This window comes from Haliotis asinina, chromosome 9 (assembly GCF_037392515.1).
Source record: "Haliotis asinina isolate JCU_RB_2024 chromosome 9, JCU_Hal_asi_v2, whole genome shotgun sequence".
Taxonomy (NCBI): domain Eukaryota; kingdom Metazoa; phylum Mollusca; class Gastropoda; order Lepetellida; family Haliotidae; genus Haliotis; species Haliotis asinina.
In genome coordinates, this window is record NC_090288.1 from 13,988,321 (window position 1) to 14,007,314 (window position 18,994).

At 38.8% G+C, this 18,994-nt stretch overlaps 1 protein-coding gene across 2 annotated transcripts in view; it reads left to right on the forward strand.

Moving 5' to 3' along the window:
• LOC137296690 (tudor domain-containing protein 1-like) overlaps positions 1-18,994 on the forward strand; it is a 91,246-nt gene that overhangs the window by 59,354 nt on the left and 12,898 nt on the right. For both annotated transcript variants that reach the window (XM_067828509.1, XM_067828511.1), the window contains exons 11-13: positions 11,530-11,628; positions 16,375-16,554; positions 18,733-18,784. In XM_067828509.1, the coding sequence (XP_067684610.1) occupies positions 11,530-11,628; positions 16,375-16,554; positions 18,733-18,784 (331 nt within the window). The remainder of the gene's footprint in view (positions 1-11,529; positions 11,629-16,374; positions 16,555-18,732; positions 18,785-18,994) is intronic.

Below are 18,994 nucleotides of genomic sequence, written 5' to 3' on the forward strand. Positions count from 1 at the left end.
ACAACTGAATGTAGTTCAGTCTGTCCACCCAGAAGTACGATGATAAGATACTTTAAATACAACTGAATGTAGTTCAGTCTGTCCACCCAGAAGTACGATGATAAGATGGCCTACATACAGCTGTATCTAGTTCAGTCTGTCCACCCAGAAGTACGATGATAAGATACTTTAAATACAACTGAATGTAGTTCAGTCTGTCCACCCAGAAGTACGATGATAAGATACTTTAAATACAACTGAATGTAGTTCTGTCTGTCCACCCAGAAGTACGATGATAAGATGGCCTACATACAGCTGTATCTAGTTCAGTCTGTCCACCCAGAAGTACGATGATAAGATACTTTAAATACAACTGAATGTAGTTCAGTCTGTCCACCCAGAAGTACGATGATAAGATGGCCTACATACAGCTGTATCTAGTTCAGTCTGTCCACCCAGAAGTACGATGATAAGATACTTTAAATACAACTGAATGTAGTTCAGTCTGTCCACCCAGAAGTACGATGATAAGATGGCCTACATACAGCTGTATCTAGTTCAGTCTGTCCACCCAGAAGTATGATGATAAGATACCTTAAATACAACTGTATCTAGTTCAGTCTGTCCACCCAGAAGTACGATGATAAGATGGCCTACATACAGCTGTATCTAGTTCAGTCTGTCCACCCAGAAGTACGATGATAAGATACTTTAAATACAACTGAATATAGTTCAGTCTGTCCACCCAGAAGTACGATGATAAGATACCTTAAATACAACTGAATGTAGTTCAGTCTGTCCACCCTGAAGTACAATAAGATACTTTAAATACAACTGAATGTAGTTCAGTCTGTCCACCCAGAAGTACGATGATAAGATACCTTATATACAACTGAATGTAGTTCAGTCTGTCCACCCTGAAGTACAATGATAAGATACCTTATATACAACTGAATGTAGTTCAGTCTGTCCACCCTGAAGTACAATAAGATACTTTAAATACAACGGAATGTAGTTCTGTCTGTCCACCCAGACGTACGATGATAAGATACTTTAAATACAACGGAATATAGTTCTGTCTGTCCACCCAGACGTACGATGATAAGATACTTTAAATACAACGGAATATAGTTCAGTCTGTCCACCCAGACGTACGATGATAAGATACTTTAAATACAACGGAATGTAGTTCAGTCTGTCCACCCAGACGTACGATGATAAGATACCTTATATACAACTGAATATAGTTCAGTCTGTCCACCCTGACGTACGATGATAAGATACCTTATATACAACTGAATATAGTTCAGTCTGTCCACCCAGACGTACGATGATAAGATACTTTAAATACAACGGAATGTAGTTCTGTCTGTCCACCCAGACGTACGATGATAAGATACCTTATATACAACTAAATGTAGTTCAGTCTGTCCACCCTGAAGTACAATAAGATACTTTAAATACAACGGAATATAGTTCTGTCTGTCCACCCAGAAGTATGATGATAAGATGGCCTACATACAGCTGTATCTAGTTCAGTCTGTCCACCCAGAAGTACGATGATAAGATACCTTAAATACAACGGAATGTAGTTCTGTCTGTCCACCCAGACGTACGATGATAAGATACTTTAAATACAACTGAATGTAGTTCTGTCTTTCCACCCAGAAGTATGATGATAGGATACTTTAAATGTCAGTGTGGCTTGACTCAGATCTTCACAAGTCCCAAAAGATGAAGAAGATGTAAAGAAATTTTGTTTCCATACATAATTGTTTCATTTTTAAAACCATGAAAAGCAGCTCGTTTCTATTCAACATTAACAGCTTTTGCCATATCCATCCACAATCAATTTCTGTTCATTGCGTTCTACCTTAAAAACAGATATGCCACACCTGAAATTTGCCTCGTTTGTCACCATACAACATAACAGACAGGTAAACGTTTAGCTGAAATGTTCAGGCCGTAACAGCCTTTGTGGCTATATATTATGAATATTGATGAATCTTTTAATGTTTACTGTCATGTTGTTTTGATCCCCTGTATCTGTTTTTTGCAACACAATAAACAATTAGTTAAAAGCATGGAGACGCAAAACAGCTGTTGTTCTTCATCGGGATCCATATGTGGAATTGATTGACTACAGGCATTATTGAGTGATGTATAGCACTCATTATGAACACCTCGTGCTGGTGACTTGGAGATGTACATGTCGTCAAGAACATAGAGCTGTGGGGTCACAAGGTGCACATTGATCAATTCGGGGATGTGCACTTTTAAATCTGTAGTAAGATGCCATTGTGTTGAACATTGTTGTGTCAAACATTGAGTTTTGAAACTTATGATAAAATTAGTAATCTGAGCCCAGTTTACACGTTTTGGGTACATCTGAAAAATGCCGGATAGCGAGTTTGAATTTTCCAAGAAACACGTTTGGGAGTTGCACAAAGAAAATTTATTCTTTCAGATTTACGTATTTAGTTCACACATAATAATAAACAGATGATAAACAACAACAACAATCAGTAATGGGATTGGGACACATTAACATGTAAACTGCACTTAGCACTAGAATTACCACTGGAAATAAATTTACAGTGTATGTATATGTGCCTTTAAGCAGTAAAGAAATCTGTCAGCACAGTCAACATACTTACTGAATTGGCCCAAACTGATTGAAGGATTACTTTCTTTAATTTTGTCCTTTTACCGTTTTTAGAAATCTTACCACAGTGATTTGACCTGGGTCCCATGAGACTATAATTAGCTGACCCATGCTGTCCTGGCTGGCTGTGAGACTAATTAGGGCTATTCACGCCTGATATCCCTGGCAGGTTTCGGAAATTACAGGAAACTGCCTCGTCATTTGAAACCTCCGGCTAACACCGTCGTCTTCAAATGTATTCCCAGGCTTCAAATACTCAATAACACCCAGAAATTGGACAACACATGATGTTTATCTCCTAATTCATTACACTAATAAACCTAAAGTTAATGCCTGATGTCATGATTTTTTATCTGGGCACATACCATTATTATTAAGGGTACAGCTTAATTAAGCCTTATGCATCCAACCGTAAAATGTGTTGTTTTAAGCAGTCTGTCATTTGGGGAGTCAGTCTTATGGGAAGATATTGTGACCTGTGAAGATTAGGAGTAGAACAGGCCTTCAGCAACCCATGCTTGCCACAAGAGGCAACTATGCTTGTTGTAAGAGGTGACTAACGGGATCGAGTGGTCTGGCTCACTTGGTTTGACACATGTTGTTGGTTCCAAATTGCTCAGATTTATGCTGTTGCTGTTAATCACTGGATTGTCTTATCAGATTCTATTTATTTACAGACCGCCGCCATTTAGCTGGAATATTGCTGAATGTGGCATAAAACTTAACTCGCACACTCACTCACTCAAACAGTGACATTTGTGTTTTGCAGGTTGACTAGCCATGCTCAAGTCTTGACCACAGAATCATCACTATGCACTATATGTCTATTAGATATGTTCATCCCTAGCAAGACTCTTAACTGCATTTTCTCACTGCCAAATCACACGCACTGAGTATGTGTTGACAAGTAATTAACAGAGACACATCAAACAACTACTGAAAGATAGCACTGAACACAATGTTCAGTTGTCCAGTAACGCATTCCTGTCGTTAAGTAAGACTTCAGCTAATGGGGTCAGCTCTCAGTGGAAGTAATGGGGAATTCAGTGAAGTGAAAAGTCATTGTCTGGATCCGGAAGTGCAGTATCTTTGTATATGAGTACATTTAAAGAAAACAAATTTCATTTCATTACCTTGGCCAGAAAGTGGGATTTTTGGAAATACGGAGTCTGTGTAAATGGGCTTCAAATGTATATGTGTAATTAATACTTAAGAACATTTATAACATGACTCTCCAGGATTCATGATCCTGCTCAAAGCACTCAAAGGATGCTCAAAGCGCACATTATCTTCTTATCATTAGCCTGGATAATCGAAGCTGTGTGAACTAGAGGGTCATAGTCACATGACTTATGCCACCGGATACTCATTTTCTGCTGGGTGAACAGAAGCAATATTGATCAAACAAACTTGCCTAAGATAAGGCCATATGTATCACATGTGCTGTGTTATGGAGCAGGATTGAAGTCCTAGAAACTCTCAGGAGTCAAATACGGCCACCCATCCAAGGACTCTCTGAACCCAACATTACTTAATTTCAACTAGACTGGATGTATATTTGCATATTGTGTAAAACTCTGAGTATTACTAATTTCCAGTTTATTGCAAACGTTCAGCATTGAGGTCTAATTCAGAATAACAGCCCTCAGGTACTACTTTTCAGTGAGTACTACATTACAGGACTTTCACTTAACACTGACACAATTAAGTTGTCTCAAGCAAGTGGAGCAGCTCTTATTTTGAAGTCTCCATACATGTATTATGTTTGATCTGAAGCCCATCCTTTATTCAGTGGTCCATTACATTAATGACCAAGAAAACTAGTTGTTAGGAATGCATTATGTTTGAAATATTCCATAAAATCTAATTACTGACATTCGGTGATGACTCCATTAAGGAATAAGAAATAATGGATTGTAGATGATATTACTGAGCAACATGAAAGATGATTTTGTCAAGGAATCAATGTTTTTCTTGATAAGGTTCCTGTGACCAAAATATATCTTAAGACCTCTAGGTGTTAAGCAGGCCATTGCTTGTGCTTAATGCAACAATAATCAATTGTGGTTTGGTTACTGCATTGTTTGGAAACTAATGAAGACTATGAGGTCGTTAATGTTAGCTGGGATGAAGAAAAACTCACCATTATAATTATACAGATTTGTTATAGATATTGATTTGTAATATTTGTAGAATTACACCCAACAGATGTTTTGAGATGTGTTCCTGATTCTGCCAACTAGAAATAAAGCTCTGAACAGGATATTTTAGTACAGTTGAAATGTACGTACATATGTTCGTAACTGGCACCTGATTTAATCTGATGTTTTTCTAGAAAATGACTTGAGGTTAATGCAACTGTGCAGTTATTTCAGGATGTGCCTGCGTACAATTGATTAGTCCATAAAAAGATAAAATTCAAATTTAAATAAAGCAACCTAATGTTTCAGGGTCAATTTGACCTAAAAGATCTGTTTTATGCAAAGTCTTATTTCTTTGATGGAAGTCATCAGAGTGTTAACATTGCCATTGAACCCGCCGTGTTGTAGTGCATTGTAGAAAACACAAAATCTTGCTATAGTGTCATTTCTAAAGTTGCTGAATTGGATTTGATTGAATATTACTTAATTAACAAAAAAATCATGAAATACATGCAATCAGAAATTGATATAAGTATAATCCATACTTTTTTAACTTCATTTGCTATTCAGATTCATTTCACATCAATCACCTGTATATTCCACATGTCACAGGCCATTTACACAGTTTTCAATCAACATGACATGCTACTGACACTTGCTTTCTATACCATACAGCTTGTCTTATCACCAAACACAAAGAACTTGTGTCATCCTTATCACTCACAACTCCCAAAACAATAATTGCAAAGAATCAATAATTATGTGTTATTACTGTGGCTGCAAGAGTTTTATGCTGCCAAGGATGTTGAGACTGATAATACTAGTATCATGTGCCATTGAGACTGACATCCAGTGATCGAGGGAAAAACAATGGCTTTTGTGTAGGTGAGCAGGATATCAGTACAATACCAATTTGAAAGCGCAAGTTCTCCTTGTTGAGTGCTTTTCTGATGATATTGGCATGACTTTAGGACTCGACAAATGTAATACTCTTCATCTGAAATGTGGCAAGGTAACTAATGATGGGTTGGTCAAGTTACAAGGGGAAGGAGTTATTGAGCATCTTGTGGAATATCAGGCCTACACCTATCTTGTAATGGAAGTTTGAGACAAGCTCCAGAATGCCCAGATTCACTTTTGGCCGAGGATAAAATTTTGAGCTCAGATCCATAGTCCATTTGGCTCCAAAGTGGACCGGTGAATTGCAATCTAACTCTGAGACTAATAAACATGTCAATATTATAATGAACTTTTTTTATTTTAAGGAAAAATATTTTGCAAAAACCTCACAGAGGTGGTATGATGTTCTGATTATGATCAGCATTTCATTGAGTATGTTATGTTTATTTGTTTTCAAGCTAGACTGCAATTCATGGGTCCGCTTTTGAGCCAAACAGACTACAAGTGCTTGAAACAAAGTCAAAGCCACCAATACTTTTGCGGTACTAGTCCTTTCCTATTCCTTTGGAGTGGTAATTGATTGGACAAAACAAGACATCCAGAGTCTTTACCAGAAGGATCATGTCTGATAACAGAGCCCACCGCCCTTCTTCCTCTTTTAATCGTTTATATATGCCAATCAATTCAGGAGATCGGGGTTTGATTAATGTTGAGGCTCTTCATGATAGAATTTTATTGTGTACTTTTGCACATATTTATCTGATGATCCCCTGGTGATGCATCTCAAAACTCATGATGAAAGCAAGGAATTCCACAGCTATTTTAAGCCTGCCAAGGTTGTTGGACACAATCTGAAATTTGAGGTTGATTTTGTTGAAGGCGATGTACTGCTGGATGGTACAGCAAAGGGAGTAAACCAGGTGAAGTTATTAAGTGATTAATGAGGAAGCTCTTCAAGATAGAATTTTATTGTGTACTTTTGGACATATTTATTTATCAGATGATCCTCTGGTGATGCATGTGAAGACTCATGATGAAAGCAAGGAATTCCACAGCTATTTTAAGAGTGCCAAGGTTGTTGGACACAGTCTGAAATTTGAAGTTGATCAGTACAGTGATGGGAGTATACCAGGTGAAGTCCTTTACCAAGTCTGCCCAGTGTTCTTTGTGGAAAAGCTGTCTGAGAAGCTATTGTATCATGTGTACATGCAGTGTGTGGAACAGAACAGCAATCCAACCGACTCCTTGGCCTTGATGAAGTGAAACTGAAACTGAGGGCTTCCTTTTTGCTGCTCAGGACGAGTCACTTCCCTCTCGCAATTGCCAGAATGTGATTCTTAATCAAAATGTTAACTTGAAATGTCAGCTGTACAATGAATTTAGAGACATTGTCCCACACCTTGTCAGTGGATGCCCTTCCTTGGCACAAACAGCATATTTTAAAAGACATCATTGCATGGCTCGCTGCTTTTACTATCGTCTCTGCCATGCCTGTGGCTTTGGCACCGAGCTCCATCCATGGTACGACCCTGAACATGTCCAGGGTGTCCTGGAAAATGATGCTTTCAAACTTCTCTGGAATAGGCCAATATACAGCCTGAGACGAATTCCAGCCAACAAACCTGATCTTGTCCTTTTTGATAACACCAATGAAATTATTTATATCATTGAATTTTCTGTCCCTTTTGACAGCAATGTGATTGCAGGATTCACGAAAAGCAAAATAAATATGCGGACCTCGCCTTTGAAATGTCTCCCTTGCATCCCAAGTACACTGTCATCAGGCTCCCCATTGTTCTCAGTGCCCTTGGTTTGGTACCTCCTGAACTCCTGGCGCAGGTTCTCTACCAGGTGCACATCCCTTCTGACATTCTAGGAAATCCAGAAAGCTGTAGTGTAGGGGAGCCTTCATATTCTCCAGAAAGTTCTTGGTGGGTTCGACTAGACCTTGTTTTCTGGGAGAAGTCCCATTCGCTGTCTGGGCTTTGTGTAGAGTGGGCGAGGGCCCTGAGCTGATGATGAGCTTTACCAGCCTGACAGTGCCAGGACTACCCGAACCCTGTCTGTTGCATATCAGTCTTAATCTGTAAAACATAATGATAATAATTATGCTGTACTTTTCAAATACACCAGTGTCTGTACTACTCCATGCTCATTTCTCCAGACATTGATTTTCATCAAGAAAGCAAAATCAGTTTCTGCCTGATGTATTTGAATCAGATGAACCTTCTTTCAGTTTGCACACAGGCTGTCCAGGAATGTAAGCCGTGGTCTTGATAACAAGTTTTATCTCTTCATAATATTTCATAGGCAAGATACTGTTTGGATGACATCTTCATTTTTCGTTTTGATGTGTTGTTTTGGTGTAGATCCGTGTACTGTTGCCAAGCAACTATGTACTTTCACCCTGCACTCAATGTAGGTAGTAGTTTAATCCTCATATACATGGCAGAGGCTTTATTGGCTTGAATTTGTTGCATGAAATCAGAATTTTCCTGTTATGTGTATCAGGTGAATTGATTACACTACTCTAAAAATCAGTTTTGTATTTCTCTTATTAATACTAACCCTCTCAGCAATGGTACCATATAATTTATTCCTGAATAATTATATTTTTATTGTGTTCATTAAACTTCTGACAATCTGATTGGTTAGCTGGGAACATTTCTTTTGATTCATTTCCCAGTGAATCTAAAAAGCTAAGCCACGCCTACCAAACTTTCGGACCTGAGGAAGGTCGGGGAATACATTCACACGGCGAGGGAATTCCCTTTCACTCAGGCACCCTAATGAACTTTAGATAAACATTGAAGTGATACATTGTGGTTAACATAAACAAACAACTCAAAATTATTCGTGAACGTTAATAACGTTGTAACGCCTCGACAAGAGCATGCGCATGATGGAACATCCGTTCACGGCATCGCAATCCCAGTCAGATCACAGCCTCTTTCCACTTGCACAAATACTGCTGCCACTAACTATCTCAGTTCCACTAACTTCATGTCATCGGGCTTTATTTCCAATTCTCACTTTTCAAAACTGAGTCTTTCAGTTCGCTGGTAATAATTCAAATGTTTGAACTTGAAACTTTGCTGTTACCGGGAAGCGTCACGTGTTGTTCCGTTCTGATTCGCCACCGCATGTTAGCTTGGTTGATTGACAGCTGTTTGGGGGTGCTCTATGCTGATTGGCTAATGATTTGGTAGGCGTGTCATTTTATGTAAATGAGTCACCTGAGTCATGTCACGCCATTACCGAATTCTTACACTGAAATTGTTAATCGGAGGTAACAAAGATTCCTGTTTTGATGAATTTGATTATGTTCAAAGAAATATAGTTGAAAGCCTATAGTATTTGTTGTTGAATTAAGAATTGACTGTGTGTTTCTTTCGTTGCATTGAGGTATGAAACTAGAAACCAATGTGCAAACTGTATTCATACAGTTTGCACATTGGTTTCTAGTTTCATAGCGGATTCATACAGTTTGCACATTGGTTTCTAGTTTCATAGCGGATTCATACAGTTTGCACATTGGTTTCTAGTTCATACCTCAATGCAACGAAAGAAACACACAGTCAATCCTTAAAAAAATTATCCAAGATTACAATATTAAATTGAAACGTTTGTGTGAATTAATGAAGGGTTGCACTGGACCAACTCTTCTGCCCTCTACCGACCGAACACTATTTTAAGCGAACCCCACAGAGTTATGTCCCTTGGAATCCTCTACTGCTATCCTATAATACAACTTGTGATTAAGGCCAGTTTGAACAATGCCACATGCGACAATTTTCAAAGCACAGAGCAATCATGTTCATTGCATAAGTGTTATATTTTCGGAGACTGTTTGCCTCAAAATTTATAATAATTATAATTGAAATTATCGTAACTTGGATTAAGTACTAGTTTATCCCAATGCTCAAAAAATAATATAAGGCCAGACCAATTTTATTTCTTGTTTTACGGATTATTGTCCTCAAAAGACCTAAAGGCAGGAGGGGAAAAAAATCATAAGTCAAAACCAAATTCCCTTGTGAGTTATTGAAAGGCAATAGTTGTTTAAGTTTACAATCGCAGAGGTGCTCGAAGCACTTGTTTCCAACACAAATATTGTATAGGTAATTCAGTTTAAGGTCTCTGAGACCAGGTACTGGTGCACCATAATGCCTTGCATAGTTAAAGTCTAGCTCCCATATATCTTAACATGAGAAATTTGTTTTTCAAATATAATGCAAAAAAACTATAGTACATGAAGTCATGAAAATCATGTCTGGAGTGAGTGAGTGACTTTAGTTTTCCCCCGCACTCGGCAATATTCCAGCTATATGGCGGCAGTCTGCAAATAATGGAGTCTGAACCATACAATCCTGTGATCAACAGCATGAACATCGATCTGCGAAATTGGCAACCCATGTCATGTGTCAACGAAGTCAGCAAGTCTGACCACCCAATCATCATCAGTTTGCGCTATTTGGAACCATGAACATGTGTCAGACCCAGTGAGCCAGACCACTCGATCCAGTTAGTCGCGTCTTATGACAAGCAGAGTTGCATTTTGTGGCAAGCATGTGTTGCTGAAGGCCTGTTCTAGCCCGCACCTTCAACAAGTCAAATGTCTGGACAAGCACTGCCGTGACAAAATCAAATATGCTGTTAAGTTAACCACAGCAAAAACACTTCAGTTGAGCCCAACTCCACATGCATTGAGATTTTCTTGATTTTATTTGACCTCTTTATTAAACATGCAATTATGATCAGATATGAAGTACGCAGCATCCTGCAAAGGTTCCATCAGGTTGAGATGACAGAGCTTAATTATACATTGCCGTTAGTCAATACCATCTCTCTGGGACGTCACATTGTCAGTCCCACGTACAAACAGAATCGTACAAATCATTCTGATGTGACGCTGCAGTAAGCATACCTCGGAGCTACAAAGTGGTGCATGTCATGTTCTACTCAATACATAACGTGGAGGTGATGTTAGATTGTGTCTGGGAGGCTTTCTGTAGTCATCCAGTCAACATCATTCAACATTGTTATTACAGGTGTATGGTCTGGTGGTCACGCTGGGATTGTGATACTAACAAATGTTTATGATGTAACCATGGTAACAGCCAATCATTGAGGATGACTATACACTGGAGAAGACAAGATTACTAACATGTAGGCTTGTGAATAATTTATGACGCTTTGTGTGTACTCTGTCAATGAAAGTCCAATAGTGTCTGTGTGTATAGTTCCTGTGTTATGTTGGAACAGACTTTTATATGAACTGCAGCAGATGGCAGGAGTTTACAGTTTTTCGTCATCATTTCACAGCTTGATTATGACTTCTTGACTGTTTCTGTTAACCAAGAAAACCTTGTCTTACAGCAGTATCTTACCTCAGACAATGTCTTTAAACACACTCAGTACCAACAACACTCTCAGTACCTGTAAACACACTTAGTACCTTTAAGCACACTTGATACCTTTAAAACACACTCAGTACCTCTAAGCTTTATGTACCATCAGCCTGCTTGTTGTGTCTGTCAGTATAATCATACCTTGAATGTATAGTTCAAACTATTAAGTTCTGATATTTCTTTATGTATAGTGCACACTTTTTTAGAAAGTCCTGAAAGTTGATTGTTTATTAATATAGGCAAGTATGGAATGTAATATAAGACTACAACTATTTAGTTGCTTCATTGACACATGTCACGTCAAATCTTTATGTCTGCCACCTTTGATTGCTGTTGTTAATTTTCTTGTGTTGTTTATAATTTTACTTACCGTTTTCCCTGACAACATACAGTTATGAACTTGTGCACTGATGATGATTGTATATGTTTTCAGAGGCCAAGGATGAAAAGAGGATCTGCAGGTACTTCAACACTCCTGGCAAATGTTGGCGTGGAATACATTGTCCATACAAACATATTGAACATACTTCAGGTGAGAGGGTGATCTTAGTAGACAGGGCAGTTGGGTTAAAACAACGTGTATTGTCACGCCAGAGACCAATGTTCAGTTTATCACATGGTACAATGTGTGAAGCTATTTCTGGTGTCCCCTGCCATGATATTGCTGGAATGTTGCTACAAGGGAGGTAACTACATATTCTGTCACTATGTAGTCGACAGGATAATGGATAGCCTTGTGGTTAAAGTTCTTGCCAGTCACACCAAGCACATGGGTTTGAGTCCATTATGGATACAACTTTGTATCCCATTTCTAGTGTCGCGTGCAGTGATATTGCTGGAATATAACTGCAAGGTATAACATACTTTACCGATGTATTTTTTTATGATTGAAACACTTTAATGTTGTAGCAGTTGCTTAGCACATCGCGAAGACCAGGGTTAGAATTCATCTTCAGCAACCCATACCTGTGTTAAGAGGCATCTAAAGGACTGAGTGGTCAGACTCACTGATTTGGTTGATGTGTGTCATTGTATCTCAGTCGTGTAGATTGATGCTCATTATACCGATATCTTGACTGTTTTGCATACATTGGAAATATGTTTACTGAATGCCCATTCAGAAATATCCCGGTAGCAACTCATCTTGGTGAGCAAAACAAAGAAACGCACATTCAGACTATTGACTTGATCTGTGTTGAGGCAGACGACTACATCCTACAGCAGTCAATGAATTTACCTCATTATCTGTTTGACACATGATCTGTTTGATTTATTGTCATCTTTTATTGATTGTCTATTTCATCTGAGATGACTGACACTTGTGATTGCCACCCGTTCATTAACAATATATTTTTAAATCAGTCCTGTCACGTTTATCGTGTTGACCATTTTGACATCCAGTGCTTGACCTACTGAGGTGGAACTTCGCCTTTTGTCGTCTTATGATGAGATTTTATGAATTTGTTTGTTGTAACTATGAAAGATGTTCCTCTGGGCAAGATGAGGAGATATACAACAATGTTTTGTGGAACTAGAAGAAAAAGTTATGCGCCATCTAGTATCTTTTGCCACTACAGGCTGTCTGATAGAAAATCTTTCAGAAAAATAACAATTATCATTATTAGGTTAAGTACTTTTCGGTTTAAAAACAAAACCATCGTTGAAATTATCTTTTACTTTAAACAGGATGTATGCACCTTTGGAAAACAGGCATTGTGCTTTTCTCAAGCAAGTTACTTTCTTTTGAAAAGTGAAAATCAGAAATGACTGTTATATGGTAACATAATTCCTATTTACTGACACGTGAAACCATAGTTTAATAGTGTTGCATAAGCAGGATGGGAATAGTATTTTAGCCTTGAAAAGTAGTACCATCATATCTTTAACAACATTCCTTTAATTTTCAATACATGTGATCATGATATCACTAAATCAATTACTAATTGAACCTTCTCTAAATAAGGATTGGTCTTCCCAAGTATTTTACCATAGCATCACATCTTATTTTTTAAATAGGCTTTTTGTTCTGGGTAAATTATTTTGTTTCAGAATTGGTACTTATATGGCTGTAAATGTGAGGACACATGTAGCTTAATGAAAAAGTGTATATTGACGTTGAAGACTATTATTCAAATTTTCAGAATTCTTATTCACTTTGGGTGAGTTCTTTTAAGGGTGAACCATCTCAGAAACAGGGCCAAACATTGCTTGAATGTTATTACAGTTTAGGGGTGGTAGGTAAGACCACTTGCAGAAGTGTTCGCTCATCACACCGAAGGTTTCCCTACATTGTGTGAAACTCTCTTAATGCCCCATGCCATGATATGGCTGAACCAGGAATATTGCTAAAACCGGAGTAAGACCGAACTCACTCAGTCATACAGTTTCACTCAGAAAGATCATACGCCAGTGGTCTCTCACAAAAAGGCAGTTTAGTCATTAATGTTATTAGTCACTTGTGTGCTGGTTCCTGACTTTGGTTATTTATATGATTTTGACGGAATACACATGTTCGTGAAGCCCACCAGTAATTGTCAAGGAAAGTGCACTCTCCAATAGTTTTAGCTAAAGATCACCCTCCAATAGTTTCAGATAATGATCACCTTCCTATAATTTTAGCTAACGATCACCCTCCTATAATTTTAGCTAGTGATCACCCTCCTACAGTTTTAGCTAATGATCACCCTCCTATAATTTTCATTCAAAACTTAAAACACACTCTTTAATAGTTTTATCTAATCTTCATCTGCCAGTAAGAAGTCATGAGTATGTTGTAACTCACTCACTCACTTGCTAGGTGTATGCAGAATGTAGACCAATATTTCAGCTATATGGCAGCTGTCTGGACCAGACAATCCAGTGGTCAACATCATGAACATCATTCTGCACAACTGGGATATGGTGACGTGTGTCAACCAAGTCAGTGAGCTTGACAACCCAATACCATTAGTCATGTCTTATGACAAACATATAATAAGTTGCTGAAGTTCTGATCCAGATCATCACATAGAGAGATATACTGTCTGATTTTTATAAGATTGACAGCAAATATCCCACTGGTAAAAGGCAATATATACTATACAGCTGGAATGGCTTGAGTGACAGGAAGATGACATAAATGCATTGATAGAAATATCTGTGACAAATTATTTGCCAGTTTAAGCTTGATTTCACCCTCTTTCTGGCATTTTGTAACCAGATAGTCCCACTGAAAAATCTAAATTCAAGTCTATGCCCGGATATGGATGCAACCAATATTGGACACTGGTTAGATTTAACCTGTCTGAAAAGTGTGTCAGTCGATGGATTACATCTAATGCTCTCTGCTAATGGTTCTTCTGTTCAAGAATCAATGATATTCCTGGGATTTGTCCATATCTAGCAGATATACTTAACCCAATATCTACACTGTGGCAGTGAAATGGCTCATGTCGAATGAACAATTTCACAATATCTGGGGATATAATTTAAACATACCTTATTTCATGGTCTTGTAGAGGTGAACCCATGAAGATCCACGGTAGAATGTGTCTTCAGCAACCTGTAAAGATCCACATTAGAATGTGTCTTCAGCAACCTGTGAAGATCCACATTAGAATGTGTCTTCAGCAACCTGTGAAGATCCACATTAGAATGTGTCTTCAGCAACCTGTGAAGATCCACATTAGAATGTGTCTTCAGCAACCTGTAAAGATCCACATTAGAATGAGATCCACATTAGAATGTGTCTTCAGCAACCTGTGAAGATCCACATTAGAATGTGTCTTCAGCAACCTGTGAAGATCCACATTAGAATGTGTCTTCAGCAACCTGTGAAGATCCACATTAGAATGTGTCTTCAGCAACCTGTGAAGATCCACATTAGAATGTGTCTTCAGCAACCCATGCTGGGCACAAATGGCATCTTGGGTGGTTAATTCGGTTGACACATTGTCATCATATCCTAGCATATACTGATGCACATGATTTCAATCACTAGATTATCTGGTCCTAACTTGATTATCTACAAACTGCTGCAATATTGCTGGAGTATCGCTGAGTGCATCTGTAAACAACAAACAAACATGTAAACTAATTGTAGATGTGAGTTGTACAGTCAACTCGTGGCAGATGTAACAAGTTGCTGTTTGGTGGCACGATTAGTAATTCCTCTCTCATGTATCCTCAGTCTGGTCTTCAGTTAATACAGATCTTTTTCGTCAACTTTTATATCCATGATGTGAGATTTTCCTTCCTATTTTTAACCAAATGTGATGAACCTTGTACCAGTTGGTATATTTTGTAATTTCCGTACGAATTAATATAAATATATAAGTCAACTTAAGGGTTCGAAAATCCCATCGCCCGACGCCCGGGACAAGTCAGTTTTAATTTTGGGCAATCAGATAATGATATCTTACTTGTCCATGGACTACAAGATATTTTCCACTAATGGTTTCAAACTGCAAATAATCTTGGATTTCATTTCACATCTGCTCATTATGTACCTATTACATTTCGCAATAGTAGTAATTTAAAGCTATCGTTCTTTTAAATTTATCACTCTTTGATAAAGAGTCCAGTAAACATTAACATCAAACATTGTGTCAATGGGCAAAATAGTCAGGACAAGTTACTTTCTTGAAGTCACTTGCCCTGTGGCAAGCCGCTTTTGAAAAAAAGTTTGAACCTCTGGAACAGTGTCGTATACAAATTTGCTTGCCTGACAGAAAAACAAAATAAAAACTCTGGACTGGGACATTGGGTCATGGGTTATTTCCTACACTGCCAGCCATGTGCTCGGCAGGTAATAAAGCAAGGATAGACTGGCCGAGGTTTCTGTATTGTGTCTGTTGAGTGGGTATCAGTGTTATACTGAGGCACGATATTTTAGTTGGCTGTCACTTTGAAAGTGGATTTGTTGAGAATAGTACAGGTAGGCATGCTCCATGCTAACTGAAAGAATCTTGAACGCTATAATAAACTTCGACCTCATCTCCTTAAATCGTGATTGTTTGCACATTGCTAAAAGCACCACAAAGTCATACTCACTCACTCTTTGAGGGCCCGTTTTACACTCTTCTCTGATCAGCCACCTTGACTGTCCTTAGATAACTGTCTCTTTGACTCCTTGAAGAACATTCTCCTTGATACACTCCTTGAATGATTTTCACCTTAAACCACTGTCCCTGAGACTTATTCCTTGAATCATTGTGTCCTTGGATCACTCCCTTACTAACTTCTTTGGTAACATTTCGACACTTCTTGACCCAGACAGTCTACCCTCTCTATGCTCCAGGCATCACTCAGGACCAGGAGGCTGTTGTTGCCCTGGAGGAGGACCAGACGGAGCTGCTGCCAGACGAGGGATGCATGGTTGCTGTGGAGATCACCAGCATCCTCAGTCCACGACACTTCTATCTCACCCTTCCTTTTGGTGGCAAACCCATTGAACAGCTCAAAGACCATCAGAAAGGAGGTAGGCAAAGTATGCAAAATAAACAATATGTGGAGCGCATTTTCTGGTGTTATCTGCCATGATATTTGCTTGAATATTGCTAAAAGCGGCAGAAAAGTAAACCCAGAAAGAACCTTTTAGAATGTGCATATTCCACATCCATATTCAGTTGAGATAAAAGGTTTCAAATAAACTCAACAAAAATAAAAACTTTAGACTTTTTTTAGACTTTAGAGTCAATAATTTGAACATTTTGGAAAATGGGTTTGAAATAACGATTGTATTCAATTCTCTTGTTATTAAATTAAAATGCTGTAGCATACAGATCATGTTTGTCATGGAATCGGTTCCACCGGAAATGCGACTACAATATCCATGATCTAAAACTGTGAGTCACAACTTAATGAAATCATGTCAATATCGGGTGTGTCCTCCATGGGCGTTCACAACTGCGATACACCGTCTCCTCAATGATTGGTTGATGCGTCTGAACACAGCTTGGGGAATGCACTGCCATGTTTGTACCAACATGGCACCAAGCTCCTGCAAGTTCTGTGGAGGGTTCCTTACTTGACGGACCCGCCTGCCTAACACATCCCTCAAATGCTCTATGGGGTTGAGGTCAGGAGATCTTGAAGGGCACTCCTTTTGATGCCAGCGTTCCTGAGGAAATTTGTTGTTAAATTGGCCGAATGATATCTGGCGTTATCCTGTTGGAAAGTCAGACCTGGGCCATGAGCTGCCATGAATGGCAAAAGCTCTGGAATGAGCACCTGATCTCTGTATGACAATGAGTTGGGATCGAGCATGACCGTTGATAGCACCCCAAACCATAACACTACCACCCCCAAATCAATCCACTTCCTGTACGCACTACTGGGCATTGCGTTCTCCTCGTCTTCTCCAAACTCTAACCCTTCCATCAGCAAAGGTTAATGTGAACCTTGATTCATCATTAAAGACAATCCTATTCCAGTCTCGCTGGGTCCATCTCATCTGCCATCGTGGCCAGAGAAGATGTTGGCATCGATGGAAACGGGTTAGAATTGGTCCACGATATGTGCATGAAGACGAGCAGACCACAGGCAATTTTGAATGGTTTTGGGCAGTCACTCAACTTCTAAACAATACATTCCCAGTGGATGTGGCAGTGACAAACCAATTAATGATGTTAGACAATCTGTCGGTCTTCTGCATGTGACATCACACATGGTCGACCAGGACAAGGGCGGTCAGCTGTGGGGCCAGTTTGATGGACACGTGTCCCTAGATTATGGATGGTCTGTCGACTGCATCCCATAACCCTCTCAACATCAGTGACAAACATTCCTGTATTCAACATGCCAATGCACGTTCACGCTGAATGTTTGACAGTCATGGCATTTCAAATTAACGAATAATTAACCATGAAACCATGTCTTTCTCAGATGACACTTTACTCTGCTACCATGAGATCAATTGCACGTGTATCAATAGGTCACGTGACTTGTAGCACGTGGAAACGTGATTGTTATGAATGGTATATTTATTAAAGTTTTTAAGTGCATGATATGCATATGGTTCCTTGCACTGCCTTTGAATGCTTACAAACCAGTATTCATGTACCCACTGTGGGTCATATATCTATGTCTTAATAGTGCTGTGTGTAGGGTTTGAAACCTGAAGGTTCATGTAGCCGCCTCTGTGGTGTAGTAGTTAGAGCCTCCGCCCGCAGATCGCATGTTTGATACCCATCTGCTTCAGTAGTGAAAAGGCACAAGCAAACAAATGTTCCCCTAGTGTTCGTTGTTAGCACCAGAAGATGTTTGTTTCTTGTGCCTATTTTCCAGTGTGTAAATCTTGTTTTAAAATGCCACTGATATCGTTAAGAGATAACTCATAGAGGCAAATTCTGTCAGAACTGATACTACGAGTATACTCATGGTGCAGTCAATGTGTTGAAATATGGTACTTACATTAATGGATACAAGAAGGACTGGTCGACTCCGAGTCTTATGTGGGAAATGTTCTTAAATACAACATTAAACCCCATTTCACCTCAAACCCACCTTAAGCTTCATGTATGTAAATTCATCTCTACGGCGTAAAGCATCCGTAGATCACACATCTTTTGTAGTCAGTTTAACCACATTCTGTGTTTTGCATTGTAAATGTATTCAAATATGACTTTCTATATCTGCTATATCCTTCTTGTGACAGTTGATGATGTAGACTATGAGGAAACCTTGGAGGATCTCATCAGAAGCATGAAGTAAGTCCATCCTGGAAACTAACAGTTTTCCTTGTCACAGCAACTATCACTATTGTCACTAGTGAAGGTGAAATAGCCACTCGCCCTCAAGCTCGTGGCTAGTAAAAATAATGCAAGGTTATGGTCTGATAAGTGGTGGTATTTTAAATTTTTGTTATCTTTTGCTTAGTTCCTACATTCATATTGTGGGCTAGTAAGCTTCAGGCATAG